We start from the raw sequence: 25,233 nt of genomic DNA, 5'->3' as shown, positions 1-25,233 counted from the left end.
TATGACTATATCTCACACAAATTTTGACTATATAATTTATATTACATTTACACACATCAAATATTTTTTAAGTTAAGCATATTTATACTCACACTAAATTTTCATTATATTGCTAATAATCAGATACATGACAAAGGAAGATGCATACAAATTCTGAACAATTGGTTTTAATTTAATAAGATATTGGAGAAAAGTTCGACGTAATCTATTATCCAAGCACATGTATGTCTCCATATACAATACCGAGATTCGTTTCCTTGTGGGCATACTCAGTAAGTTCAAGAGCCGAAATAGAATCAGTGAACGAGGAAGGACAAACAACCAATGTGAAAAACACAACAAAATGTTTAAATACAAAAGAGACTAATAATAATAAATAATTAAGCAATAAATGTCGAGAACATGAGATGAAGGGTCCTTGAAAGTGAGTCCATAGGTTGTGGAACAGTTCAGTGAAGTTGAATAAAGTTATCTCCACTGATTCAAGTGCCTGATGGTCGAGGGGTAATAACTGCTCCTGAGCCTGGTGGAGTGAGTCCTGAGGCTCCTGTACCTTCCCCCTGATGACAGCAGTGAGAAGAGAGCATGACCTGGGTGGTGGGATCTCTGATGATAGATGCTGCAATCCTGCGCTAACACTCTGTGAAGATGTGATCGATGGAAGGGGAAGGCTTTACTCGTGATGGACTTGGGTGTATTCACAGCTTTTTGTAGGATTTTCCATGCAAGGGCATTGGTGTTTCCGCACCAGGCTGTGATGCAGTCAGTCAATATACTCTCCACCAGACGTCTGTAGCGGTTTGCCAAAATATTAGATGTCATGCCAAATCTTTGCAAACTTCTAAGGAAGTACAGACAGTGCGGTGTTTTCTATGTAATTGCACTTACATGCTGGGCCCAGGACAGGTCCTCTGAAATGATAACACCGAGGAATTTAAAGTTGCTGACCCTCTCCATCTATTATCCCTCAATGAGGACTGGGTCATGGACCTCCAGTTTCCTCCTCACGAAGTCAATAATCTGCTCCTCGGTCTTGTTGACATTGAGTGACAGGTTGTTGTTATGGCACCACTCAGTCAGATTTTCAGTCTCCCTCCTACATGTTGATACATCATCACCTTTGATTTGGCCTAGAACATCAGCAAACTTAAATATGGCATTGGAGCTGTGCTTAGCAACACAGTCATAAACGTAGAGCGAGTCGAACAGACGGCTGAGCACACAGCCTGGTGGTGCACTTTGCTGCTGGAGATGGTGGAGATGTTTTCACCAATCTGAACTGACTAGTGTCTGCAACTGAGGAAATCGAGGATCCAAGGAGATATTGAGGCTGAGGTCTTGAAGCTTATGGCATTTTCCACCATTACATCTAGACTGCTGAACCACTGAAAAATGACACTGGAGAGGTAGTAATGGGGCACAAGGAGATGGCCGACACATTGAATAAGTATTTTGCAACAGTCTTCACTGTGGAAGACGCTAGCAGTATGCTGGAATTTCCAGAGTGTCAGGGGACAGAAGTGCATGAAGTTGCTCTTACCAGGGAGAAAGTTCTTGGGAAACCAAAAGGTCTGAAGTAGATAAATCATCTGGACCAGATGGCATACAACCCAGGGTTCTAAAAGAGGTGGCTGAAGAGATTGTGGAGGCATTAGTAATGATCTTTCAAGAATTAATTGATCCTGGCGTGGTTCCGCAGGACTGGAAAATTACAAATGTCACGCCACTCGTCAAGAAGGGAGAGAGGCAGAAGGAAGGAAATTATAGGCTAGTTAGTCTGATCTCAGTGGTTGGGAAGATGTTGGAGTCGATTGTTAAGGATGTGGTTTCAGGGTATTTGGAGGTACAGGATAAAATAGTCATCATGGTTTCCTTAAGAGAATATCTTGCCTGACAAATCTGTTGGAATTCTTTGAAGAAATAACAAGCAGAATAGACAAAGAAGAATTGGTTGATGTTGTGTACTTGGATTTTCAGAAGGCCTTTGACAAGGTGCCACACATGAGGCTGCTTGACAAGTTAAAAGCCCATGGTATTACAGGAAAGATAAAAACATGGTTAGAGCATTGGCTGACTGGTAATAGGTGAAGAGTGAGAATAAAAGGGGCTTTTCCTGGTTGGCTGTTGGTGACTAGTGGTGTTCCTCAGGGGTCTGTGAAAGGATGCTTGTTTTTACATTATATGCCAATGATTTTAACGATGGCTTTGTGGCCAGTTTTGCAGATAATGATAGGTGTAGGAGCAGGTAGTGTTGAGGAAGCAGGGAGTCTGCAGAAGGACTTAGACAGATTGGGCAAATGGACAGAGAAATGTCAGATAGAATATGGTGCAGTGAAATGTGTGCTTATGCACTTTCGTAGAATAAAGATGTAGACTCTTTTTTTAAATGGTGAGTGCAAAGGAAATTCCTTCTGTAGGATTCCCTGAAGGTTAACGTGCTGGTTGATTTGGTGGTAAGGAACGCAAATACAATGTTAGCATTCACTTCTAGAGGGCTAGCATATACTGTAAGAGCAAGGATGTAATGTTGAGGCTTTATAAGGTATTGGTCAGACTGCACTTAGGGTATTGTGAGCTGTTTTGGGCCCTTTATCTAAGAATAATATGCTGGCTTTGGATAGGTTCCAGGGAGGTTCACAGAAATGATTGGGAATGAAAGGGTTAACATATGGGAGTGTTTGATGGCTCTGGGTCTGCGTTTACTGGAGTTTAGAAGAATGGGGAGGGGGGTACCTCACTGAAACCTATAGAACATTGGAAGTTCCAAATAGAGTGGATGTTGGGAGGAAGTTTTCTACAGTGGGTGAGTGAGTCTAGAATAAGAGGGCTCAGCTGCAGAATAAAAGGACATCCATACTGAGCACAGATGATGAGAAATTTCTTTAGGCAGAGGGTAGTGAACCTGTGGAATTTATTGCCATAGACCAGGGGTTCCCAACCTTTTTTTATGCCATGGGCCAGTACCATTAAACAAGACATCCATGGATCCCAGGTTTGCTGTGGAGGCCAAGCCATTGAGTATATTTAAATTGGAGGTTGATAGGTTCTTGATTAGCTCTAGTGTCAAAGATTGCAGGGGGAAGGTGGGAGAACAGGGTGGCGAGGGATAATTAATCATCCATGATGGAATGGCGGAACAGACACGATGGGCCAAATGGCCTAATTCTGCGGCTAAGTCTTTTGGTCTAAATACGTGTTGCTATCTGATGGCCAAAACTTACTGAGCCAGGCCTTCTGTACAGAATTAACATCTATGATCTCACCACTCCCAGGCTTACTCGATCTTGATCCTGAAGGCATATCTTGCTTGCCAAAGCAGTCTAAATTCTGGCAATATTGCCTGAGCAGGGTTATGCCTTGATATACATATTGAAGCTATGTGCTTGAAAGCTATGAAGGCCAGAAAGGCTGCGCTTCCAGGTATACCAGCTGCCCAAGGAGAGGGATTTTCAATCATTTTTAAATGGCTGCAATATTTTGTGACTGTTTACTTCATTTTTAATAGTTTGAAAAATAATAATTAAAATGAGTTAAAAACATGTAATTTAAAACATCAAACTGAACTGAAGTAGTTTAAACAGAAATGTACCTACTACTACTTGAGTATCAACATCTCCTCAGTAGATCTGACTTAGCAAGGTGGAGCTTCATTACTGGATTCTATGGGGAATCGAGTAGCAAAGTGAACTTACAGGTTGGATCTTCCAAATTCGGCACGTGTGTGTCAAGTCCCTGACATGTCCCATTTAATAAGTAAGTTCCAACAGCTCTGTTTGGAAGTGTAGACATTTATCTGCAAAATCCCAGTTTAAAAGCCAATACACATTGAAAAATGTTAAAGTCCCCCCGATGACCAACGTCTTGTTTCTGCACCTTTCCATAGTCTATCTATGTACCTGTTCCTGCACCTCTCATTGGCTATTAGAGGTTTTATAGATTAATTCCATCGGTACAGTGCATAGTTTACAGTGTTTAACTAAAGCCAGATGGATTGTTTATACCCATGTGTGTAACTCTGGCTGTTCACTTATCAAATTTGAGTTGAAAGATGGTTCTGTCAGATCTATGCATCCTATGAACATATTCCTCCCTAATCCTGTCCTAAATAGCTCAGACAAAATTGACTACAGATAACAACCAAACCCTATTCTTTTAACATCCTTTGGATAATATTCCACAAAATTTGTCATGGACTGGATATTGCATGCCACACTAGGAAGCTAAATGAAGATGTAATTATTTTTGAAGAATTAGTTTAGGAATGCCTTGGACAAAAGAGCATGAAAACATCTCTGAAAAAATATCCAGCAGATGGCAGTGCTGGAGAGAGAGAGGCCGATGCCATTATTTAAATAGTCTTTATTTGAATTTAGTCAGAAGTGTTAATCTACTGGCCTGTATAAAACTATGCAATGAGTTAAACATCTTCTGAAAAATCACCTGAGTCAGAAGCTTTCTTCAGTGTTTTTAATGAGATCTTACTTCTGAGTAGATACTGCTTCTTCAAGGGTAAATAAAAAGTGGATGGATATGGATGTCTTTCTACTGTGCGCTTCAAGTCGAAATCCAAATTAAACTGCATGGGAAATTATGTTAAAAAAAACAGCTTGCATACAGGAAGTGATTCGTGCAAAAGTGATGTATACAAAACAAACTGCATCTTTAGAGGCCATAACAGATAGTGACTTGCTTCAAAGGTGCCTAAATACTGAAACTTTAAGTAAATAATACCTCAGGTCACTACTATATTTTTACCAGTTGACTTTTCCGTAGGCAGCTGAAAAATTCTCACTAAGTATTTTCGCTACACTTTCCAAAAAATGAAACTTCTTTTTTCTCTTTGCAGTCACATTTCTGCAATTTTAAATGTCAAATGCAGTTGAATAGGAAGCCTGTGATCAGATCCAATGTGACTGGTGGAGAAAATCTCTGTCAGGTGCTGTAATAGTCAATAAATAGTCCAATTACATTTTTCTCTGCTTCGGAGATAGGTTTTGGATCCCAGATGACTCCCACTTGCCACGCTAAAGAGTACTTTGGACCATTTTCATTGTATCATATGTTTCCCACTCTTGCTTTATCAATTCACTTCATTTTGGTCAAGTTGTATTAGATGGCAATTCTTATTGTCACTTTAATGTCACCTCTGGTCTCTGATCTCACATGGCTTCCCTGAGCAGCATTTAAATAGAGATTTTGATTTTGGGCATGTGTAAGATTTGCTCTCTTTTACCATTAATCAGTTCAGGAAATATATCATTAAATAACAACAGTGCAAAAGCAGATCTGTAGTCATTAAGGGTGGGTAACGTTCTGTGATGTTTAGGTCAGGGGACTGTGAGGGCCATGGCAAAACCTTCAGCTTGCACCTCTTGAGGTAGCTCATAGTGGATTTTGAGGTGTGATTAGGTTCATTATCCCGTTGTAGCAGCCATCCTCTTTTCCTCTTTAGCTTTTTTACAGACGGTGTGATGTTTGCTTCCAGAATTTGCTGGTATTTAATTGAATTCATTCTTCCCTCTACCAGTAAATGTTCCCTGTGCCACTGGCTGCAACACAAGCCCAAAGCATGATCGATCCACCCCCGTGCTTAACAGTTAGAGAGGGGTTCTTTTCATGAAATTCTGCACCCTTTTTTCTCCAAACATACCTTTGCTCATTGCGGCCAAAAAGTTCTGTTTTAACTTCATCAGTCCACAGGACTTGTTTCCAAAATGCATCAGGCTTGTTTAGATGTTCCTTTGAAACTTTTGAATAGAACTTTTTTTCATCGAGAATCTGTGGATAGACCTCAAAAGAGCAGTGCATGCAAGACGGCCCAAGAATGTCACAGAACTAGAAGCCTTTTGCAAAGAAGAATGGGTGAAAATCCCCCAAACAAGAATTGAAAGACCCTTAGCTGGCTACAAAAAGCATTTACAAGCTGTAATACTTGCCGAAGGGGGTGTTACTAAATACTGCCATGCAGGGTGCCCAAACTTTTGTTTCAGGCTCTTTTCCTTTTTTGTTAATTTGAAACTGTAGAAGATGGAAATAAAAAAGTTTTCTTGCTTAAAATATTAAAGAAATGTGTCATCTTTAACTTTATGCCTTTTGGAAATCAGTTCATCTTTTACTGGCTTAGCTATTCACAGTAACAGAAATTTTGACCAGGGGTGCCCAAACTTCTGCATGCCACTGTAGCTGATGTGTAACGGTTAGATAGGTATGGCCAGGCACTTGCACACCCATCCATTCTTACTCCATGCAATTTCTGTAACAAGCTTCCTACAACTAATGAAATTCACAATGAATGAGATCACATGGTAACAATTTTTTTCTTTAAGGAATTCAGATTAAAGTTGATGTGAACTCAGTGGCTGCTCTTTTGGACCAGTTTTATGAAATGCAGCACCTCCTCATCATTTCCTCTCCGAGTGCATCTGACACTCACTACAGAATGCAGATAAACTTGCTGCAGGTGAGCTCAGGGATGGCTGAAATCAATACTGACACTCATATTTCTGTCTTTTTTCATGTGGAAGGAACCCTCCCTGATAATAACTGTATGTTGAATTCACATAAATTTTTGTCACTTGAGAATTCAAAATCTTTTGACCATTTGTGTCATCTCAAAGTAGCAATTTGCCAACTAACTTACCATGCTTAAGAAATCCCTTTTGAATATCTAATGTCAATATTTGGATGTTTCCATAGAGAGTTGTTTTTCTAGTAAAGCGGCATATTGGTTATGTAAGACTGTGCTCTATTCATTTTGTCAGGAGAATAACACTATTGGAGATGGCAGCCCTATCGCTTTCTTGCCAGTCTTGATTTGCCAGAGGATTGTGTCTCTGGCTTTAAAATCACTTGGGACAGTTAGGTTGACTTGCTTTAGGATATAGACAAATGGTTTTCCAAGTCCAGAATGAAGTCCTTTTCAGCAATACCTGTAGCTTTCAAGGTTGAGGTACATGCCCTGATGATAGTGGTGTGATAGTTCGGTACGTAGATGATTCAGAGCAATGCATTTATCCCACAAGGGGACATGACATCAGACTGACTCACCACTGATAGAAATGCGCACCCACAAAGACAATGTTCCACTTCTAGGTTAACTTTCCAGAAGAAGATGTAGCAACCGCCTTCTTCTTTTGAGCTGACCAGCTTCTGCCTAAAGCATAGCCATGGCTTCCTGTGCTATCATAACAGAGTGATGGCCAGCCTGTAACTGTTGAGACTGCCAGGACACTTGTGATATTTTAGGTCCCAAACTTCGTATTGAAGTCTTGGGACAATTGACAATAATATTCCAATTTTTTTGTATGATCTGTTTCACTGTAGAATAGTTGTACCCAAGCTACATATAGATATGACAGAGCAAGGTCTTGGTCCAGTGATCCAAGTGGACTTTAGACTGGAGATTAATGCACATACTGCTGGACATATATTGTACATCAGTGCCTAACAGCACAAGATTCATGTTTATTCAGTACATACACACCGCGTTCATACAAAGATGGTCTCAATCACAGATGATCTTGCCTACCTCCTTTTTCTTACTCACCCCACAATACCCCATCAACTTTCTTACCATGATTCTACCTTAACTTCTCTTTCTCTGATTCCCATCTCTCGACTCACCCTCTGACCCACTTACCTCCACTACCCTTGCACAACCTTTCCTCCTTCCTTCCCTAAGCTGGGCACCCCTTCCCCTCTTTCTCCTCTGAACCCTTGTGTTATCCTTTGTGCACCTTCTCTTCACCCAACTGCATCGACTTCACACTGCCTTTCTCCCTCTCATCTTAACAGCCTTCCCTGTTCATATGCCATCACAGAGCAACAGGGATAAAGAGTGTCTGATGGTGATGGCCTTGTGGTTTGCTGTCCACCTGTCCTGTCAATCACCTCCTGCTCCATTTATGGCATCATCTGCTAGTTACAGTTTGCCTTCACCGTTTCTTAGGAATGGAATGAAAGTAAGTCATTCCCAATCACAACCATATTTAAGAGGAAAGTGTAGAGGTAACTTCAGAAACTGTTATACAATGACTTTATAGATAAAACAGCCAACTTTAAGCACCTTCATGCTTATATTTTGCACAATCTTAATAAAGTAATAATTGCTGTACTGATTGTCTCCAAAGACAAAAACTACTGAGGGAATATTACTTACATAAAGAATGGGGATTCAATGTTGAATTAACCCAAAGGTTAGCATTGTTATACTAATTATTATTAATTAGTCTCCCTAACTAAGCAGATTGTTCTTGTTCTCAATCAGGATGCTTCCTGTGGACTTGAATTGAGGCAAGTAACAATAATTGAATTGATTGGAAATCAACCAAAAGTAGTAGGACGTATAAGGGAGCAGCAGCTTTCTTCAGAAATTGCTGATGAACTCAGGTAAGATGGTCAGTGCCATTACATTGATTTTTATATCAAATCTGAAGTTTATTTTGGTAACTTAAGTGTTTTGCTGAATGGTGCAAAAAAGCTCTACTTAATTAAAATCAGTACCCTTTCTAAATGTGTTCAATTTGACTCATAAGGAAGAAGGGAGATTGATAGGGAACATTATTATTTAAACAGAATAACTACAGGATTTTCACATATTCCTAAAGACAGAAGAATACTTGTCTCCTGGTCACTTCTCATCTTGTATTTCATAGTTTATAATAAAATATTTGAGGCAATTTGTTACCAGGCAATTAGATTTTAGTATAGAAATATGCAACTGGCTAGACAGGTGAGTACCTGGAAGCAGAAATAAAAACGTGTCGATATTATAGGCAGAAAGTGCTAATGGTTGGTTGGCATCTTTGATTACTGACTAAAAGTGTATCACATGGAAGTTGTAACTAAGGAATATAGAAATCTACTTAGACAGCAATGGGGCAGAATCAAAATGTACCACACCCAATAATTGGTTTCATTTGCCACAAAGTGTCAGTTGGAAGTTAAATTATGTATAGGTTCTATTTCCTGAAGGCTGGTTCTCATTTTAGTGAATCCATAATTACGTTATCCATAATTTCATCACTCCAGAACGCTGTGATTAACTAAAACAAGGATGCTGCAACTAGAAATCCAGAAGTTTTCATTCACACAGCAAATCTCCATGAGAGACAGAGTCCAGAAGAATCCAAGAGCATCTCACGCTCCTGACATAATGTTTTATATGTCCTCAACATAAAGTTAATGATTAATGATCAACGACAGTTTCAATTGCTTCAATCACCTACTTAACTACTACGACTTAATCACAACTTAACATTTTGAATGTAGTTGGGTAAACTTGCAGAATTATGTATTTACAACAGCAGCACATCCCAGCCAGCAGAACTCCTTTGAATATTCAATACTGGTGACTGTTCCAAAAGCCAGATACCCAAAATATACATCTTTTGGTACAGTGCTGAAGGATGGCTGCAGGAATATATAGTACAGCTAACCTGAAGGTTAAGTGACTAAACATATCTGTCCTGAACTGTGCATTAGCTGACAGGAAAACAACTTCAAAATATGCTTATAGCAGGCGCATTCATCTATTGTCTTCTGTTACGTAGCTTCAATGTGACTGAATCAGGATGTTCCACACCCAATGATTGGTTTCACTGGTCACCAGGTATTAGTTGTAAATTAAGTTGTATGCAGGATCAATTTCCCAAAGACATGTTCATAATCAATAATTAATGCTATCCATGATTTCATAATACCAGAATAATCCCTAACAGCATCATGAAACAAAGCCTTTCCCATAGGATTATCCATCCAACCTAAGTTCAAATTCAAGTTTAATTGTTGTTTAGCCATACACGAATACCCATGGATACACTCAAACAAAACAGCATTCCTCTGGAGCAAAACACAGGCCAAGTCATACACAGCTCAAAACACATATTGCACATCTATGATACTGGTAAACACACAGTCTCCTGTACATTGTTGGCAACAACAAGCCCTCAGCCGTCTGCAGACAAACGCATGCAATCCAGCTTGTCTTCCACCGGGCGAACTCTGGAGGGCAGCACTGATGGGAGGCTCCTGTCCCCAGTCCAGCATGGACGCTTTGGTATCTCCCTTTGTGGCGGCTGCAACAGGCAACACAGCGACATGAGGCCTAACTCTGGCTACACAGCTGTCCTGCTGTCCTGCTGTTAAACCAGTGAACCAGACTTCCAACATTCTGTTGCAAGTGTCAGAATCAGAATCAGAGTCAAGTTTGATATAGAAACATAGAAACATAGAAAATAGGTGCAGGAGTAGGCCATTCAGCCCTTCGAGCCTGCACCGCCATTTATTATGATCATGGCTGATCATCCAACTCAGAACCCTGCACCAGCCTTCCCTCCATACCCTCTGATCCCCGTAGCCACAAGGGCCATATCTAACTCCCTCTTAAATATAGCCAATGAACTGGCCTCAACTGTTTCCTGTGGCAGAGAATTCCACAGAGTCACCACTCTCTGTGTGAAGAAGTTTTTCCTAATCTCAGTCCTAAAAGGCTTCCCCTTTATCCTCAAACTGTGACCCTTCATTCTGGACTTCTCCAACATCGAGAACAATCTTCCTGCATCTAGCCTGTCCAATCCCTTTAGGATTTTATACGTTTCAATCAGATCCCCCCCTCAATCTTCTAAATTCCAACGAGTACAAGCCCAGTTCATCTAGTTTTTCTTCATATGAAAGTCCTGCCATCTCAGGAATCAATCTGGTGAACCTTCTTTGTACTCACTCTATGGCAAGGATGTCTTTCCTCAGATTAGTGGACCAAAACTGCACACAATACTCCAGGTGTGGTCTCAGCAAGGCCTTGTACGACTGCAGTAGTACCTCCCTGCTCCTGTTCTCGAATCCTCTCGCTATAAATGCCAGCATACCATTCGCCTTTTTCACCGCCTGCTGTACCTGCATGCCCACTTTCAATGACTGGTGTATAATGACACCCAGGTCTCATTGCACCTCCCCTTTTCCTAATTGGCTACCATTCAGATAATAATCTGTTTTCCTATTTTTGCCACCAAAGTGGATAACTTCACATTTATCCACATTAAATTGCATCTGCCATGAATTTGCCCACTCACCCAACCTATCCAAGTCACCCTGCATCCTCTTAGCATCCTCCTCACAGCTAACACTGCCGCCCAGCTTCGTGTCATCCGCAAACTTGGAGATGCTGCATTTAATTCCCTCATCCAAGTCATTAATATATATTGTAAACAACTGGGGTCCCAGCACTGAGCCTTGCGGTACCCCACTAGTCACCGCCTGCCATTCTGAAAAGGTCCCGTTTATTCCCACTCTTTGCTTCCTGTCTGCTAACCAATTCTCTATCCACATCAATACCTTACCCCCAATACCATGTGCTTTAAGTTTGCACACTAATCTCTTGTGTGGGACCTTGTCAAAAGCCTTTTGAAAATCCAAATATACCACATCCTCTGGTTCTCCCCTATCCACTCTACTAGTTACATCCTCAAAAAATTCTATGAGATTCGTCAGACATGATTTTCCTTTCACAAATCCATGCTGATTTTGTCCGATGATTTCACTGCTTTCCAAATGTGCTGTTATCACATCTTTGATAACTGACTCCAGCAGTTTCCCCACCACCGACTTTAGGCTAACCGGTCTATAATCCCCGGTTTCTCTCTCCCTCCTTTTTTAAAAAGTGGGGTTACATTAGCTACCCTCCAATCCTCAGGAACTAGTCCAGAATCTAACGCGTTTTGAAAAATTATCACTAATGCATCCACTATTTCTTGGGCTACTTTCTTAAGCACTCTGGGATGCAGACCATCTGGCCCTGGGGATTTATCTGCCTTTAATCCCTTCAATTTACCTAACACCACTTCCCTACTAACATGTATTTCGCTCAGTTCCTCCATCTCACTGGACCCTCTGTCCCCTACTATTTCTGGAAGATTATTTATGTCCTCCTTAGTGAAGACAGAACCAAAGTAATTATTCAATTGGTCTGCCATGTCCTTGCTCCCCATAATCAATTCACCTGTTTCTGTCTGTAGGGGACCTACATTTGTCTTTACCAGTCTTTTCCTTTTTACATACCTATAAAAGCTTTTACAGTCAGTTTTTATGTTTCCTGCCAGTTTTCTCTCATAATCTTTTTTCCCCTTCCTAATTAAGCCCTTTGTCCTCCTCTGCTGAACTCTGAATTTCTCCCAGTCCTCAGGTGAGCCACTTTCTCTGGCTAATTTGTATGCTTCTTCTTTGGAATTGATACTATCCCTAATTTCTCTTGTCAGCCACGGATGCACTACCTTCCTTGATTTATTCTTTTGCCAAACTGGGATGAACAATTGTTGTAGTTCATCCATGCAACCTTTAAATGCTTGCCATTGCATATCCACCGTCAATCCTTTAAGTGTCATTTGCCAGTCTATCTTAGCTAATTCACATTTCATACCTTCAAAGTTACCCCTCTTTAAGTTCAGAACCTTTGTTTCTGAATTAACTATGTCACTCTCCATCTTAATGAAGAATTCCACCATATTATGGTCACTCTTACCCAAGGGGCCTCTCACGACAAGATTGCTAATTAACCCTTCCTCATTTCTCAAAACCCAGTCTAGAATAGCCCGCTCTCTAGTTGGTTCCTCGACATGTTGGTTCAAAAAACCATCCCGCATACATTCCAAGAAATCCTCTTCCTCAGCACCTTTACCAATTTGGTTCACCCAATCTACATGTAGATTGAAGTCACCCATTATAACTGCTGTTCCTTTATTGCACACATTTCTAATTTCCTGTTTAATACCATTTCTGACCTCACTACTACTGTTAGGTGGCCTGTACACAACTCCCACCAGTGTTTTCTGCCCCTTAGTGTTATGCAGCTCTACCCATATCGATTCCACATCTTCCCGGCTTATGTCCTTCCTTTCTATTGCGTTAATCTCACCTTTAACCAGCAACGCCACCCCACCTCCTTTTCTTTCATGTCTATCCCTCCTGAATATTGAATATCCCTGAACGTTGAGCTCCCATCCTTGGTCACCCTGGAGCCATGTCTCTGTGATCCCAACTATATCATAATCATTAATAACACCAGAATACATTATGAAATTTGTTGCCTTTGCAGCAAAAGTACAATACAATACATAATAATAGAGAAAAAAACTGTGAATTACAGTAATTAACAAATAAAATAGTTAAATTAAGTAAATAGTGCAAAAAAAAATTAATAAAGTATTGAAATAATGCTCAAGGGTTCAACGTCCCGTCCAGAAATCAGATGACAGAGGAGAAGAAGCTGTTCCTGAATCATTGAGTGTGCACCTTCAGGCTCCTGTAGCTCCTGCCTGATGGTAGCAATGAGATCAGAGCATATCCCGCATGATGGGGGTCTTTAATGTTGGATGCCGCCTTTTTGAGGCATCGCTCCTTGAAGATGTCCGGGATGCGACTGATGCTAGTGTCCGTGATGGAGCTGACTAAATTTATAACTCCCTGTAACTTATTTTCATCCTGTACAGTAGCCATGCCTCCTGGCCCTCATACCAGGTGGTGATGCAGCCCGTTAGAATGCTCTCCATTGTACATCTGTAGAAACTTGCGAGTGTCCTTGGTGATACACCAAATCTCCACAAACTCCTACAGAAATATAGCCGTTGTTGTGCCTTCTTTGTAGCGACATCAACATGTTGGCACCAGGTTAGATCCTTAGAGAAGTTGACTTCCAGAAACTTGAAATTGCTCACTCTTTCTACTTCTGATCCCTCAATGATAACTGATGTGTGTACCCTCGTCTTACCCATTCTGAAGTTCACAAGCAGTTCTTTGGTCTTACTGACATTGAGTGCAAGGTTGTTGCTGTGACAGCACTCAACTAGCTGATACATCCCGCTCCTGTACGCCTTCTCATCACCATCTGAAATTCTGCTAAAAATAGTTGTGTTGTAGATGGCATTTGAGCTGTCCCTGGCCACACAGTCATGGAAGTAGAGAGAGCAGAGCAGTGGGCTAAGCACACATCCCTGAAATGTAACAGTGTTGGTTGTCAGCGAGGTGGAGGTGTTATTTCCAACCCACACAGATTGTGGTCTAGTGGTTAGGAAGTCCAGGATCCAGTTGCAGAGGAGGGCACAGAGGCCCAAGTTTTGGAGCTTTTCAATCAGAACTGTAGGAATGATTGTGGTAAAGGCTGAGCTGTAGTCCTAAAGAATCTTGCAATCCCAACAAAAACATCCACTCGCCGTTAAACTGCACGTGGTCTACACCAAATCCAGCTCCTCCGCCAGCGAGCAGTTTGCTGATGGGTAGAGCTGCAGTACTTGAAGTTCTTAATGTTCAGTCATGTCTTGTGGTCATAAAAAAGACATTTGAAGAGACAAAAATAATTTTCTTTGGCCCTGGAGAGGCTGCTGTGACTGAACATGCTGCCATCTAACTGGAAGTAGGGCCAAAGGAAGGATTGGTGGTCATTTACATTACAGAAACTTGTGCTTACAGTGATCACCCTTACTGTAATATGTTAAAGCCCATCAGCCAATGAACTCACTGCTGTTTTCCCACTTAAATATATTCATCAACAGATTTCCTTGGTTTTAACTCCATGTATTCCTGAAGATTCTGGTGATAGGTAGGTGGGCAGGAAATGATGGTGGGGAACAAGGGCAGGTAGTGATAGTGAGCGTCAATCTTTATCATAGCACAGGTTTGTTTGAAAGATGCAAATGTGGCACAAAAGGAACTCCCAAGTCTGATCATGTATTTCCGGAAACTGCTTGTTTTGTGTCTCATAGCAAGGGTACCCAAAGACATCTTTTGTTGAGGCTTGCTTTCTCCAGCCTGGCTGTTGTGTGCACAATGAACATGCCAAATTTAAACCATCATTTCTAAGCAAACCAGGATGTTTGGAGCTTAATATGCAGGTGTACTTGCCCTTGCCATGGCAATTGGGATTGAAGTGGAAGGTCCAACAAAAAGGTAGGTATTTCCCTGGAGGTTTCGAGTGCATACAAATAGGAAAAATATTCCTCTCTCTGTATGCATTTTGAGAAATGTGTTAATTTTCAAATTATTCATCATCATCATTTGCATTAGCATTGTAAGTAAATGTTGCATTTATAAATTAAGGAAGATGTTTTGCAGCCTATTTAACCTGTGCTTCTTTTCTGTTCCAATTGCAGACAAGTCTATTATTTATCTGACAGACATTTTGATGTTGTCCTGGTTGATAAATATGGCACAGACAGGGAACGTTATATTCAACCTGTTACACCTGGTGAACTGTTTTCATTCATAGACGAGTACCTACTGAAGGTGGACGAGAGGGCTGCTCAACAACAAAAGGAAGATTCCTGCACCTAAAGCTCAGACTTGTTGGCTTTCCTTCCAATTTGCCTCAAACTGGAGGTTTATCCTTTTCTTCACTTCCAAAGTATCATTTTTTTACAGCAGCTCTCAAGGATAAACATCAAGATATCAATTTAATATTGCAATTTAGGTTATTCATTGTTCCAGAGGTAATATTGTCCACCTCCCAAGGGGTATGACCAACAGTTTTTGGGGTCTTATACTTATAATTATACTTCATTACAATCCCTTCTTTTCAAGGCTAAGATTATCTTGCTGATACCACAGCAATTTTGGATCAATAATCTATCGTTTCTCAGCTTTCACTTAAAGCAAATAGTGAAATTTCTTACAATGCAAACACATTTTTATAGGATGAGAAAAGATTGTCAAGCCTAACCAGATATACCTGACTGATTTTAATTCCATGAAGAAGCTTTGTGCTATGTATGTTGAATTAGAATTTATACTATGTTCAATTTAAGTTTGATCTAGTTTAGATGTAAACATACTCTATCAACTACATAAATGTACATTACAGACTGCAAATCCACAGGCATTAATGTGCACATTACATTGATTATTGCTGTTCAAAAGGAAATAGTTGTATAATTAAAATTAGTAATTGTTATTAAGTTGTGGAACGCTGTTTTTGAATGTCAGATTAAATAAAATGAGCATAGTGACTGATATTTTGGGAATTGTGATTTTCTATTTACAGTTGTCATGGCTGGAGGTATGGGTTGTATGACAAGGGGAAGACTCATGGTTCATTGAAAGTTTTGATGGACATCTCTGTAGTTGGAACAGTATTCGTGTGATTTAATCTCAGTCTGTCAGCATTTAAACTTTACAGTCTGTCAGACTAGCAAAATGAGGGTAATATTGTTTTCCACAATAGGTGAAAAACTGCTTTCAATTTTAATTTGCAAGGCATTGTAAGTCTTTATTTTTCTTATTATGATAAGAACTGCATGTTTGTAAAGTACTGTATAGGAATTATTTGTACTGAATATTATTCATTTCTATGTTATATATTAAATAAACTGCCTTCCGGTTTTGGTCTAGCCTTCAATCTGAATGAGTGTCACTGCAACTGCTTCACAGGGATACGATAAATCTGATACAGATTGTTACATTCCTGTAAATCTCAAAGGAGTTGAGGTGATCTTCCAGTTAATTTCTATGCTTCATTTTCTAGATTTTATACCTAAGTCTAACTTCATTTCGGATCTCCCCCTCCCCCTCCCACTTTCAAATCTCTTACTATCTCTTCTTTCAGTTAGTCCTGATGAAGGGTCTTGGCCCGAAACATCAACTGTACCTCTTCCTATACATGCTGCCTGGCCTGCTGCGTTCACCAGCAATTTTTATATGTGTTGTTGGGAAACTCGCCTGTTTGCAGGAAGACATAGACCAACATCTGAAGAAGATACATAATGATCCTGAAAGAGAGCAGGAGTTGGGAGAGTGCGACATCCTAATAGACCCCCCTGAACCGGATGTGCAGTTCGACATGTCAGAGCTGCAGCTAAAGGAAGTCAGAGAGGTCGTTCGCAAAGCAAGGGCAAGCTCGGCTCCAGTACCAAGTCGCACATTGTATAAAGTGTACAAGGACTGCCCCAAACTCCTGCAGTGTCTGTGGAAGATCCTGCGAGTCTTCTGGAGGAGGGGGAAGATCCCAGAACAGTGGAGAGTTGCTGAAGGGGTGTGGATCCCGAAGGAGGAAAATGCCACCCAGATAGACCAGATTCGCATCATCTCCCTGCTGCGTCAAGGCGAAGATCTTCTTCAGTGCCATTTCCAATCGGCTGTGCACCTACCTGGCAAAGAACACCTATATTGATACATCAGTCCAGAAGAGTGGCATTTCAGGGATGCCGGGCTATCTGGAGCACATCGGTGTGGTGACACAGCTCATCAGGGAGGCCAGAGAGAACAAGGGCAACCTGCCAGTGTTGTAGCTTGACCTGGCAAATGCATATGGCCCCATTCCGCACAAGCTGGTGCAGGTCACACTGACCAAACATCATGTCCCCAGCAGAATCAGAGACCTTATCGCTGATTATTACAGCAACTTCAGGATGAGGGTCTCTTCAGGAGCAATTACATCAACTGGCACAAAGTGGAGACTGGCATCATCACAGGGTGCACTATCTCAGTGACACTGTTCTCCCTAGCCATGAACATGCTCACTAAGTCTGCTGAACCAGAGCGCAGAGGGCCCAGAATGAATTCCGCTCAACGGCAACCACCGATCAGGGCATTCATGGATGACCTCACAGTCACCACAGAATCAGTCCCAGGCTGCCGGTGGATCCTGCAGGGGCTCAAAAAGGTGGTGGAGTGGGCCCGGATGCGTTTCAAACCAGCCAAATCAAGATCAATGGGGCTGAGGAAAGGGAAGGTGGAGAACATGTTCTGGTTCAGCATCGCAGGCACAACCGTCCCAACCATCACAGAAAAGCCAGTCAAGAGCTTAGGCAAAGTTTTTGACAGCTCTTTAAGGGACACGAAATCCATTCACCGAGTTGCATGGCTGGCTGAAATCTGTGGATAGGTTTGGCCTACCTGGGAATTTCAAAGCCTGGGTGTAGCAGCATGGCATTCTTCCCAGAATCTTGTGGCCCCTCCTCGTCCATGCAGTTCCGATCTCGACAGTTGAAACAGAGAAGAGGTTTAGCAACCACCTTAGGAGATGCCTGGGGCTGCCAAAGAGCCTGAGCAGCATCGCACTCTATGGACCCCACAACAAACTGCAACTGCCCTTCAAATCCTTGGAGGAAGAATTCAAGGTAACAAGAGCCAGAGAAGTGCTACATTACAGGGACTCAAGTGACCCGAAGGTAGCTAGAGCAGAGATCCAAGTGAGGAATGGCAGGAAGTGGAGGGCAGAGGAAGCTGTTCAGGAAGCAGAGACAAGGCTGCATCACAGGAGGCTGGTGGGAGTGGTCACACGAGGCTGAGCTGGGCTAGGATCCTTTCCAACTCCACAAATGGACACCATCAGAGGGAAGGAAAGGTGCTGCCTAGTTCAGGAGGAGGTGAGAGCAGTAGTGGAGGAGACGAGAGCCTGCAAGGCGGTGGGAATGAAGCAACGGGGATCTTGGACAGGATGGGAGAATGTGGTTGAGAGGAAAGTGACCTTGGATGAGCTTTGGAAAGCTGAACCACACTGCATCCAATTTCTCATCCAGGCAGTGTACAATGTGCTTCCAAGCCTATCAAACCTGCACATACGGGGCAAGGCAGAGTCATCTGCGTGCCCACTGTGCTCCAAGCGAGGAGCCCTGGAGCATATCCTCAGCGGCTGCACAAAGGCACTTGGTGAGGGACGATACTGATGGAGACATGATCAGGTCTTGAAGACCATCGCTGAAGCCGTCAGCGCAGGAGTTGAGTGAGCGAACCATTGCCTTTGTCAGAGCTGGGGAGCAGCCAATACCTGCCAAAAGAACATCTACAGGCATTCTGACCTCTGCAAGGGACTGGCAGCTGTTGGTGGACCTCAAAGGGCAGCTGAAGTTCCCCAACCATATCACAGCCACCACCCTGCGACCAGACATTGTCCTAGTGTCTGAGTCTACTAACGAAGTGGTGCTGCTAGAGCTGACAGTCCCATGGGAAGATAGCTTGGAAGAGGCCGTTGAAAGGAAGCTCTCCAAGTACGCAGGATTGGTCAGCAACTGTCAGCAGGCTGGATGGAGAGCGAGGTGTCTCCCAGTGGAGGCTGGATGTAGGGGATTCGTAGCCCGTTCTTTTGCCGGAGCCTTCAGCAATTTGGGCATCGAGGGAGAGAGGAAGAGGAGAGCCAGCCGCAGTACCACCGATGCGGCAGAGAGGGCCTCAAGATGGCTGTGGCTCAAAAGAGGGGAGCCATGGAGTCATAAGTAGCTAGCCATCTTGACACAAGCTGGGGTCTGATCAGCCCCGGCTGGGTCACCTGGAGGAGGGTGTATGATGTTGAAAGACCTGAAACACCCGATGATTCCAGGAACATCACTGAAGATGTGTCCAGAGGCATCAGTAGATGTATGTACACAGCTCAGTTCCTAGCTAAAATCTTAAAAAAGGACCAGCATGGCATTTGTTCTTTTTCACTTGCTTGATGAAGCTGCATATTAGTTATCAGTAATATACATATTCACACCCTGGTCTCTCTGTACACTAAAACCTTTCAATCTCATCTCAGCATTTACAGATATCTATGCTTTCTACCCCTTGCTATTTGGTAACTCCAATCATACTGATTCTACATCTTGTCTCCTGAGCTAGGATCCATCCTTTCTACTGCCTTTACCTTACTCTTAAATAAGGGTTGGCCCATCTGCTTTTTCATTTTGCCGAATTATCCTGGAGTGTTTTATTCACCTTGCAACCACGTTTCTGGAATTGCTATTGGATTTCACTCTATTATTTCTATTTGTGTCTTTTGTTGCAGTTGGAATGTGTATTCAGATAGACAGCATTTGTTTTTCTCACATGCAATTTTTCCTGCTTTGTTTTTAATTAAATTTAACTAAAGGAATGCCCTTATAGTTGAATTTTATGAGAAATGTTCAGTTATCAACCACCAACTGTGACTCCAGCCTTGAACTCCAGGCCGGGTCTTTACGTGCCGCTATTGTGACCCGTCTCCCCTTCCCCCACCAATACTCTGCAATCCCGTCCCCTTCAGATCCCATCGTCAGCTCCTGGGTCCTCAGAGGCTCCATCTTCCTCTCACCCCAACCCTCCCCTCTCCATTGACACCCCCAGCCTCCCCGCTCCCCCCTCTGATCCCAGCTCTCATCCGTGCCGGATCTTTACCATCCCCTCCGACCTTCAACTGTTGGAGGCAGAGCGCTCTGTCCTCAGTAAGGGCCTCACCTTTGTCCCCCTTCGCCCACACCTCAGTGAGTTCCGTGTTCGCCATGATGCGGAACTTTTCTTCCGCCGTCTCCGTCTCCGAGCCTACTTCTTCGGCAAGGACTCTTCCACCCCCACTGATGACCCCTTCTCCCGTCTTCAACCCTCCTCTTCTTCATGGACAGCCCGCTCTGGTCTTCTGCCTGCTCTGGATCTCTTTATCGCTAACTGCCGACGGGACATCAACCGTCTCGACTTCACCGCACCTTGTCCCCATTCCAACCTCACTCCTTCGGAACGCTCTGCTCTCCACTCCCTCCGCACTAATCCTAACCTTATTATTAAACCCGCCGATAAGCGGGGTGCTGTTGTAGTCTGGCGTACTGACCTCTACCTTGCCGAGACACAGCGACAACTCGCGGATACCTCCTCTTATTTACCCCTCGATCGTGACCCCACTAAGGAGCACCAGGCCATTGTCTCCCACACCATCACTGACTTTATCCGCTCAGGGGATCTCCCATCCACTGCTACCAACCTTATAGTTCCCACACCTTGCACTTCCCGTTTCTACCTCCTACCCAAGATCCACAAACCTGCTTGTCCTGGCAGACCTATTGTCTCAGCTTGCTCCTGCCCCACCGAACTCGTTTCTGCATACCTCAACACGGATTTACCCCACCTTGTTCAATCCCTTCCTACCTATGTTCATGACACTTCTCACGCTCTTAAACTTTTCAATGATTTTAAGTTCCCTGGCCCCCACCGCTTTATTTTCACCATGGATGTCCAGTCCCTACGTACTTCCATCCCCCATCAGGAAGGTCTCAAAGCTCTCCGCTTCTTTTTGGATTCCAGACCTAATCAGTTCCCCTCTACCATCACTCTGCTCTGTCTAGCGGAATTAGTCCTTACTCTTAATAATTTCTCCTTGGCTCCTCCCACTTCCTCCAAACTAAAGGTGTAGCTATGGGCACCCATATGGGTCCTAGCTATGCCTGCCTTTTTGTTGGCTTTGTGGAACAATCTATGTTCCGTGCCTATTCTGGTATCTGTCCCCCACTTTTCCTTCGCTACATCGACGACTGCATTGGCGCTGCTTCCTGCACGCATGCAGAGCTCGTTGACTTTATTAACTTTGCCTCCAACTTTCATCCTGCCCTCAAGTTTACCTGGTCCATTTCCGACACCTCCCTCCCCGTTCTAGATCTTTCTGTCTCCGTCTCTGGAGACAGCTTATCCACTGATGTCTACTATAAGCCTACTGACTCTCACAGCTATCTGGACTATTCCTCTTCTCACCCTGTCTCTTGCAAAAACGCCATCCCCTTCTCGCAGTTCCTCCGTCTCCGCTGCATCTGCTCTCAGGATGAGGGAGATGTCTTCCTTTTTTAAAGAAAGGGGCTTCCCTTCCTCCACTATCAACTCTGCTCTTAAATGCACCTCCCCCATTTCACGTACATCTGCTCTCACTCTATCCTTCCGCCACCCCACTAGGAATAGGGTTCCCCTGGTCCTCACCTACCACCCCACCAGCCTCTTTTATGTGTGTTAGTTATCATGGTCCCTTTTTCTATTTTACACTATTGCTTTGCCAATTCTCTGTAATGTTTCAAATTCAATCCCCCTCCTATGGGCCTATTCACAGTCCTTCCCATTAATTCATTTTCAGCCTTATCTGCAGTCTGATTTATTCAATTTGTTCGGCCAATGCCCAGATCTACTCAAGCAAAACTCCCTCATTCCCCAGTAAGGTTGGCAAGAGCCATGTGAATTGAATGCCATTTCTCCTACACTAATCCTTAACCCCTACTTTTAACTCTTTGATCTTACGGACTGTAAGTCAGAAGTGTTGTGGCTTCCCCGCACTGGTATTCTTGTCCTTCCATTTACCCCATCATGACAAATGCTGTCATCATCCGCACATATACTGCATGAAAATGAAAACAGGACGAGGAGCTGCATTCCCTGCTTATTTCTGCCTACTGCCACACCACCACAATATGAAGCAATGTGAAATTTGTCCACAAATTACTTTCAAGTTCCTCAGTATACACGTCATTGAAGATCTCACCTGAACTGCACGCACCGGCTGTGTGGAAAAAAACACAACAGCATCTCTTCCACGTCGGGCAACTGAAGAAGTTCAGCATAGGCCCCTAAATCCTCAAGAACCTTCTACAGGGGCACCACTGAGAGCATACTGACTGGCTGTATCACCACCTGGTACGGAAACTGCACCAACCTTGATCGCTGGGCACTGTAGAGAGTGGTACAGACATCCCTGCGCATCTGTGGATGTGAACTTCCCTCCATTCCCTCCATCTACAATCACTCTGAGCACCGGTGCCCCACAAGGCTGTGTACTCAGCCCCCTACTGTAGTCACTGTACACCCATGATTGTGTAGCCAAGTTTCCATCAAACTCAATATACGTTTGCTGATGACACCACCATTGTAGGCCGAATCTCGGGTAATGATGAGTTTGAGTACAGAGAGGAAATTAAAAACCTGGTGGCATGGTGTGAAGACAATAACCTATCCCTCAAAGTCAGCAAGACGAAGGAATTGGTTGTTAACTTCAAAAGGAGTAGCGGACCGCACAACCCCATTTACATCGGTGGTGCGCAAGTGGAACAGGTCAAAAACTTTAAGTTCCTCGGGGTCAATATCACAAATGACCTGACTTGGTCCAACCAAGCAGAGTCCACTGCCAAGAAGGCCCACCAGCGCCTTTACTTCCTGAGAAAGCGAAAGAAATTTGGCCTGTCCTCTAAAACCCTCACTAATTTTTATAGATGCACCATCGAAAGCATTCTTCTAGGATGCATCACAACCTGGTATGGAAGTTGTCCTGTCCAAGACCGGAAGAAGCTGCAGAAGATCATGAACACAGCACAGCACATCATATAAACCAATCTTCCGTCCTTGGACTCACTTTACACCGCACTCTGTCGGAGCAGTGTTGCCAGGATAATCAAGGACACGACCCACCCAGTCAACACACTTTTCGTCCCTCTTCCCTCCGGGAGAAGGCTCAGGAGCTTGAAGGCTTGTACGGCCAGATTTGGGAACAGCTTCTTTCCAACTATGATAAAACTGCTGATCGGATCCTGACCTGGATCTGGGCTGTACCCTTCAAACATCCGGACCTGCCTCTCGGTTTTTTTGCACTACCTTACTTTCTCTTTTCTATTTTCTATTTATGATTTATTATATAAATTTTTAATATTTACTATCGATTTGTACTCCAGGGAGCGCAAAGCGCAGAATCAAATGTTGCTGTGATGATTGTATGCTCTAGTATCAATTGTCTGGTGACAATAAAGTATAAAGCATTGTGGACTTTTACAGCAGCAGGTGCAGAATGAAGGCCTGGAAGATCATTGGGGACACCAGTCACCCGAACCATAAAATATTTCAGCTGCTTCCAGCTAGCAAATGGTGTCACAGCATAAAAGCCAGGATCAACAGGCTACAGGACAGCTCCTTTCTTCAAGTCATAACACTAAAAAATTCACATGTCTGTACATTGCGATGGAGTCATAACGCAAAGATGTTTACTCCCTCACGTTGTAGGATGGATGTAAGATTTAAATAAACTCAACTCAACTTCAATTCAATTCAATGTATACAGATGATCTAATAAACAGTTTTAACTATGGTCTAGGCCAAATCATTTTGCTAAGCCTTTATCTCACCTCAGGTTCCTCAGTGATAGTTGTGACAGTTGTGAGCATAGCATTATTATGGCTATGTTGAACCAATGACGTGAAATCATTTCTTCAAATACTGATCAAAATCACACAACTAATTGTAAGCAGCTAACCCAGTTATTTAAAAGGCTGATACTTCCTATAACCATCCAACCTGCACTTTTCTTCATATAATTCTATATTAACCACCTTCATTTTATATATTGAAGGTGGTTGTACGCTTTAAGGATCAATTGTCACAGTCAAGAACAACGCTGCAGAATTCTGCAGGGCAATTTCTTTGGCTCAGTCATTTTCAGCCATCTTGTCAAGGATTTGACCTTTGTAAGAAGATCAGAAGTGGAGGGTGTTGGCTGAAGGATATTCGAATTATCTTGCAGCTCTTCAGATAAATCACACAGGTTGCAGCAACTGCTTTGTCAGATGTAACACACTACTTCTCCTGTGAATAAGGTGGAACAATTTGAGAAGCCGGAAGAAACTATCTCACAAAAAAATGGGGGACCTCAGTGGTAGTTGACACTAACTTACTATTCTGAGGCTTAGAGGACATTATGGCATAAAGGCTTGGCTATGCATCAAAATCCTAGCTGAGGAACAAAAGCTGTTCTTCAGTGATAAAATAGTTCAGTTAATGGTCAGAAAATATATAACAACCCATAATTAGAAACAGATATTTTATTACAAAATGCTCATACAATATAAAGTGCAACTACTTTTTATTCTTCAAAAGTCAATTTGATTATATACACTTATATCAGTGGATTTGATTATATACACTTATATCAATGGATTTTTCATTCAGCTCATCTACTCCCATCTGAAATAGAAAATACACGATTCCATTGACAAATAACAATATTTTGAGAACTTCACCTATAAACGGAAAAGCAGTGACAATCATATCTAATTATATAATAGGCAGGAATCTTGATTTGGCCCTTAAAGGACACTGGCACCTTGGATATGACTTTGGCTAAGTTCCAAACAGTGTCATGGTGGAATGGTGATCCATTTAAGGTTGGTTATATCTGTTCTTGCTGCAAATTTGGCAACATAGTTATGATTATCCTTGAATTATCATAACAAAATATTGGAGAAATGTGTAGATCATGGAAATTTGACATAATTCAGAAGATGCTGGGGACAATCTGCAGGGCTGTCAGCATTCCCTGACATATCATGAGCAAAGCACACGAAATGTTGAGGGAAATGATAAAGGGTCTTAGCCCAAACCATCGACTGATTTATTCCCCTCCATAGATGCTGCCTGGCTTGCTGAATTCCTCCAGCATTTTGTGTGTGTTGTTCAAGATTTCCAGCATCTGCAGAATCTCTTGTATCCCTGAGGCATCGTCTCCTGTGC

The 25,233-nt window shown here is 42.7% G+C and overlaps 1 protein-coding gene across 8 annotated transcripts in view; it reads left to right on the top strand.

Annotated features, from left to right (window-relative positions):
- Window positions 1-16,360, top strand: part of srpx2 (sushi-repeat containing protein X-linked 2) — a 143,402-nt gene extending 127,042 nt beyond the window's left edge. For all 8 annotated transcript variants that reach the window (XM_072270651.1, XM_072270649.1, XM_072270650.1 and 5 more), the window contains 3 exons: window positions 6,327-6,460; window positions 8,267-8,388; window positions 15,138-16,360. In XM_072270651.1, coding sequence (XP_072126752.1) covers window positions 6,327-6,460; window positions 8,267-8,388; window positions 15,138-15,318 — 437 coding nt within the window. In that variant the 3' untranslated portion in view covers window positions 15,319-16,360. The remainder of the gene's footprint in view (window positions 1-6,326; window positions 6,461-8,266; window positions 8,389-15,137) is intronic.
- Window positions 16,361-25,233: the final 8,873 nt, after the last annotated feature.

Source organism: Mobula birostris, chromosome 10 (genome assembly GCF_030028105.1).
Source record: "Mobula birostris isolate sMobBir1 chromosome 10, sMobBir1.hap1, whole genome shotgun sequence".
NCBI classification, from domain to species: Eukaryota; Metazoa; Chordata; class Chondrichthyes; order Myliobatiformes; family Myliobatidae; genus Mobula; species Mobula birostris.
The sequence above is the reverse complement of the archived record's forward strand: the minus strand, read 5'-3'. Positions and strand labels throughout refer to the sequence as shown.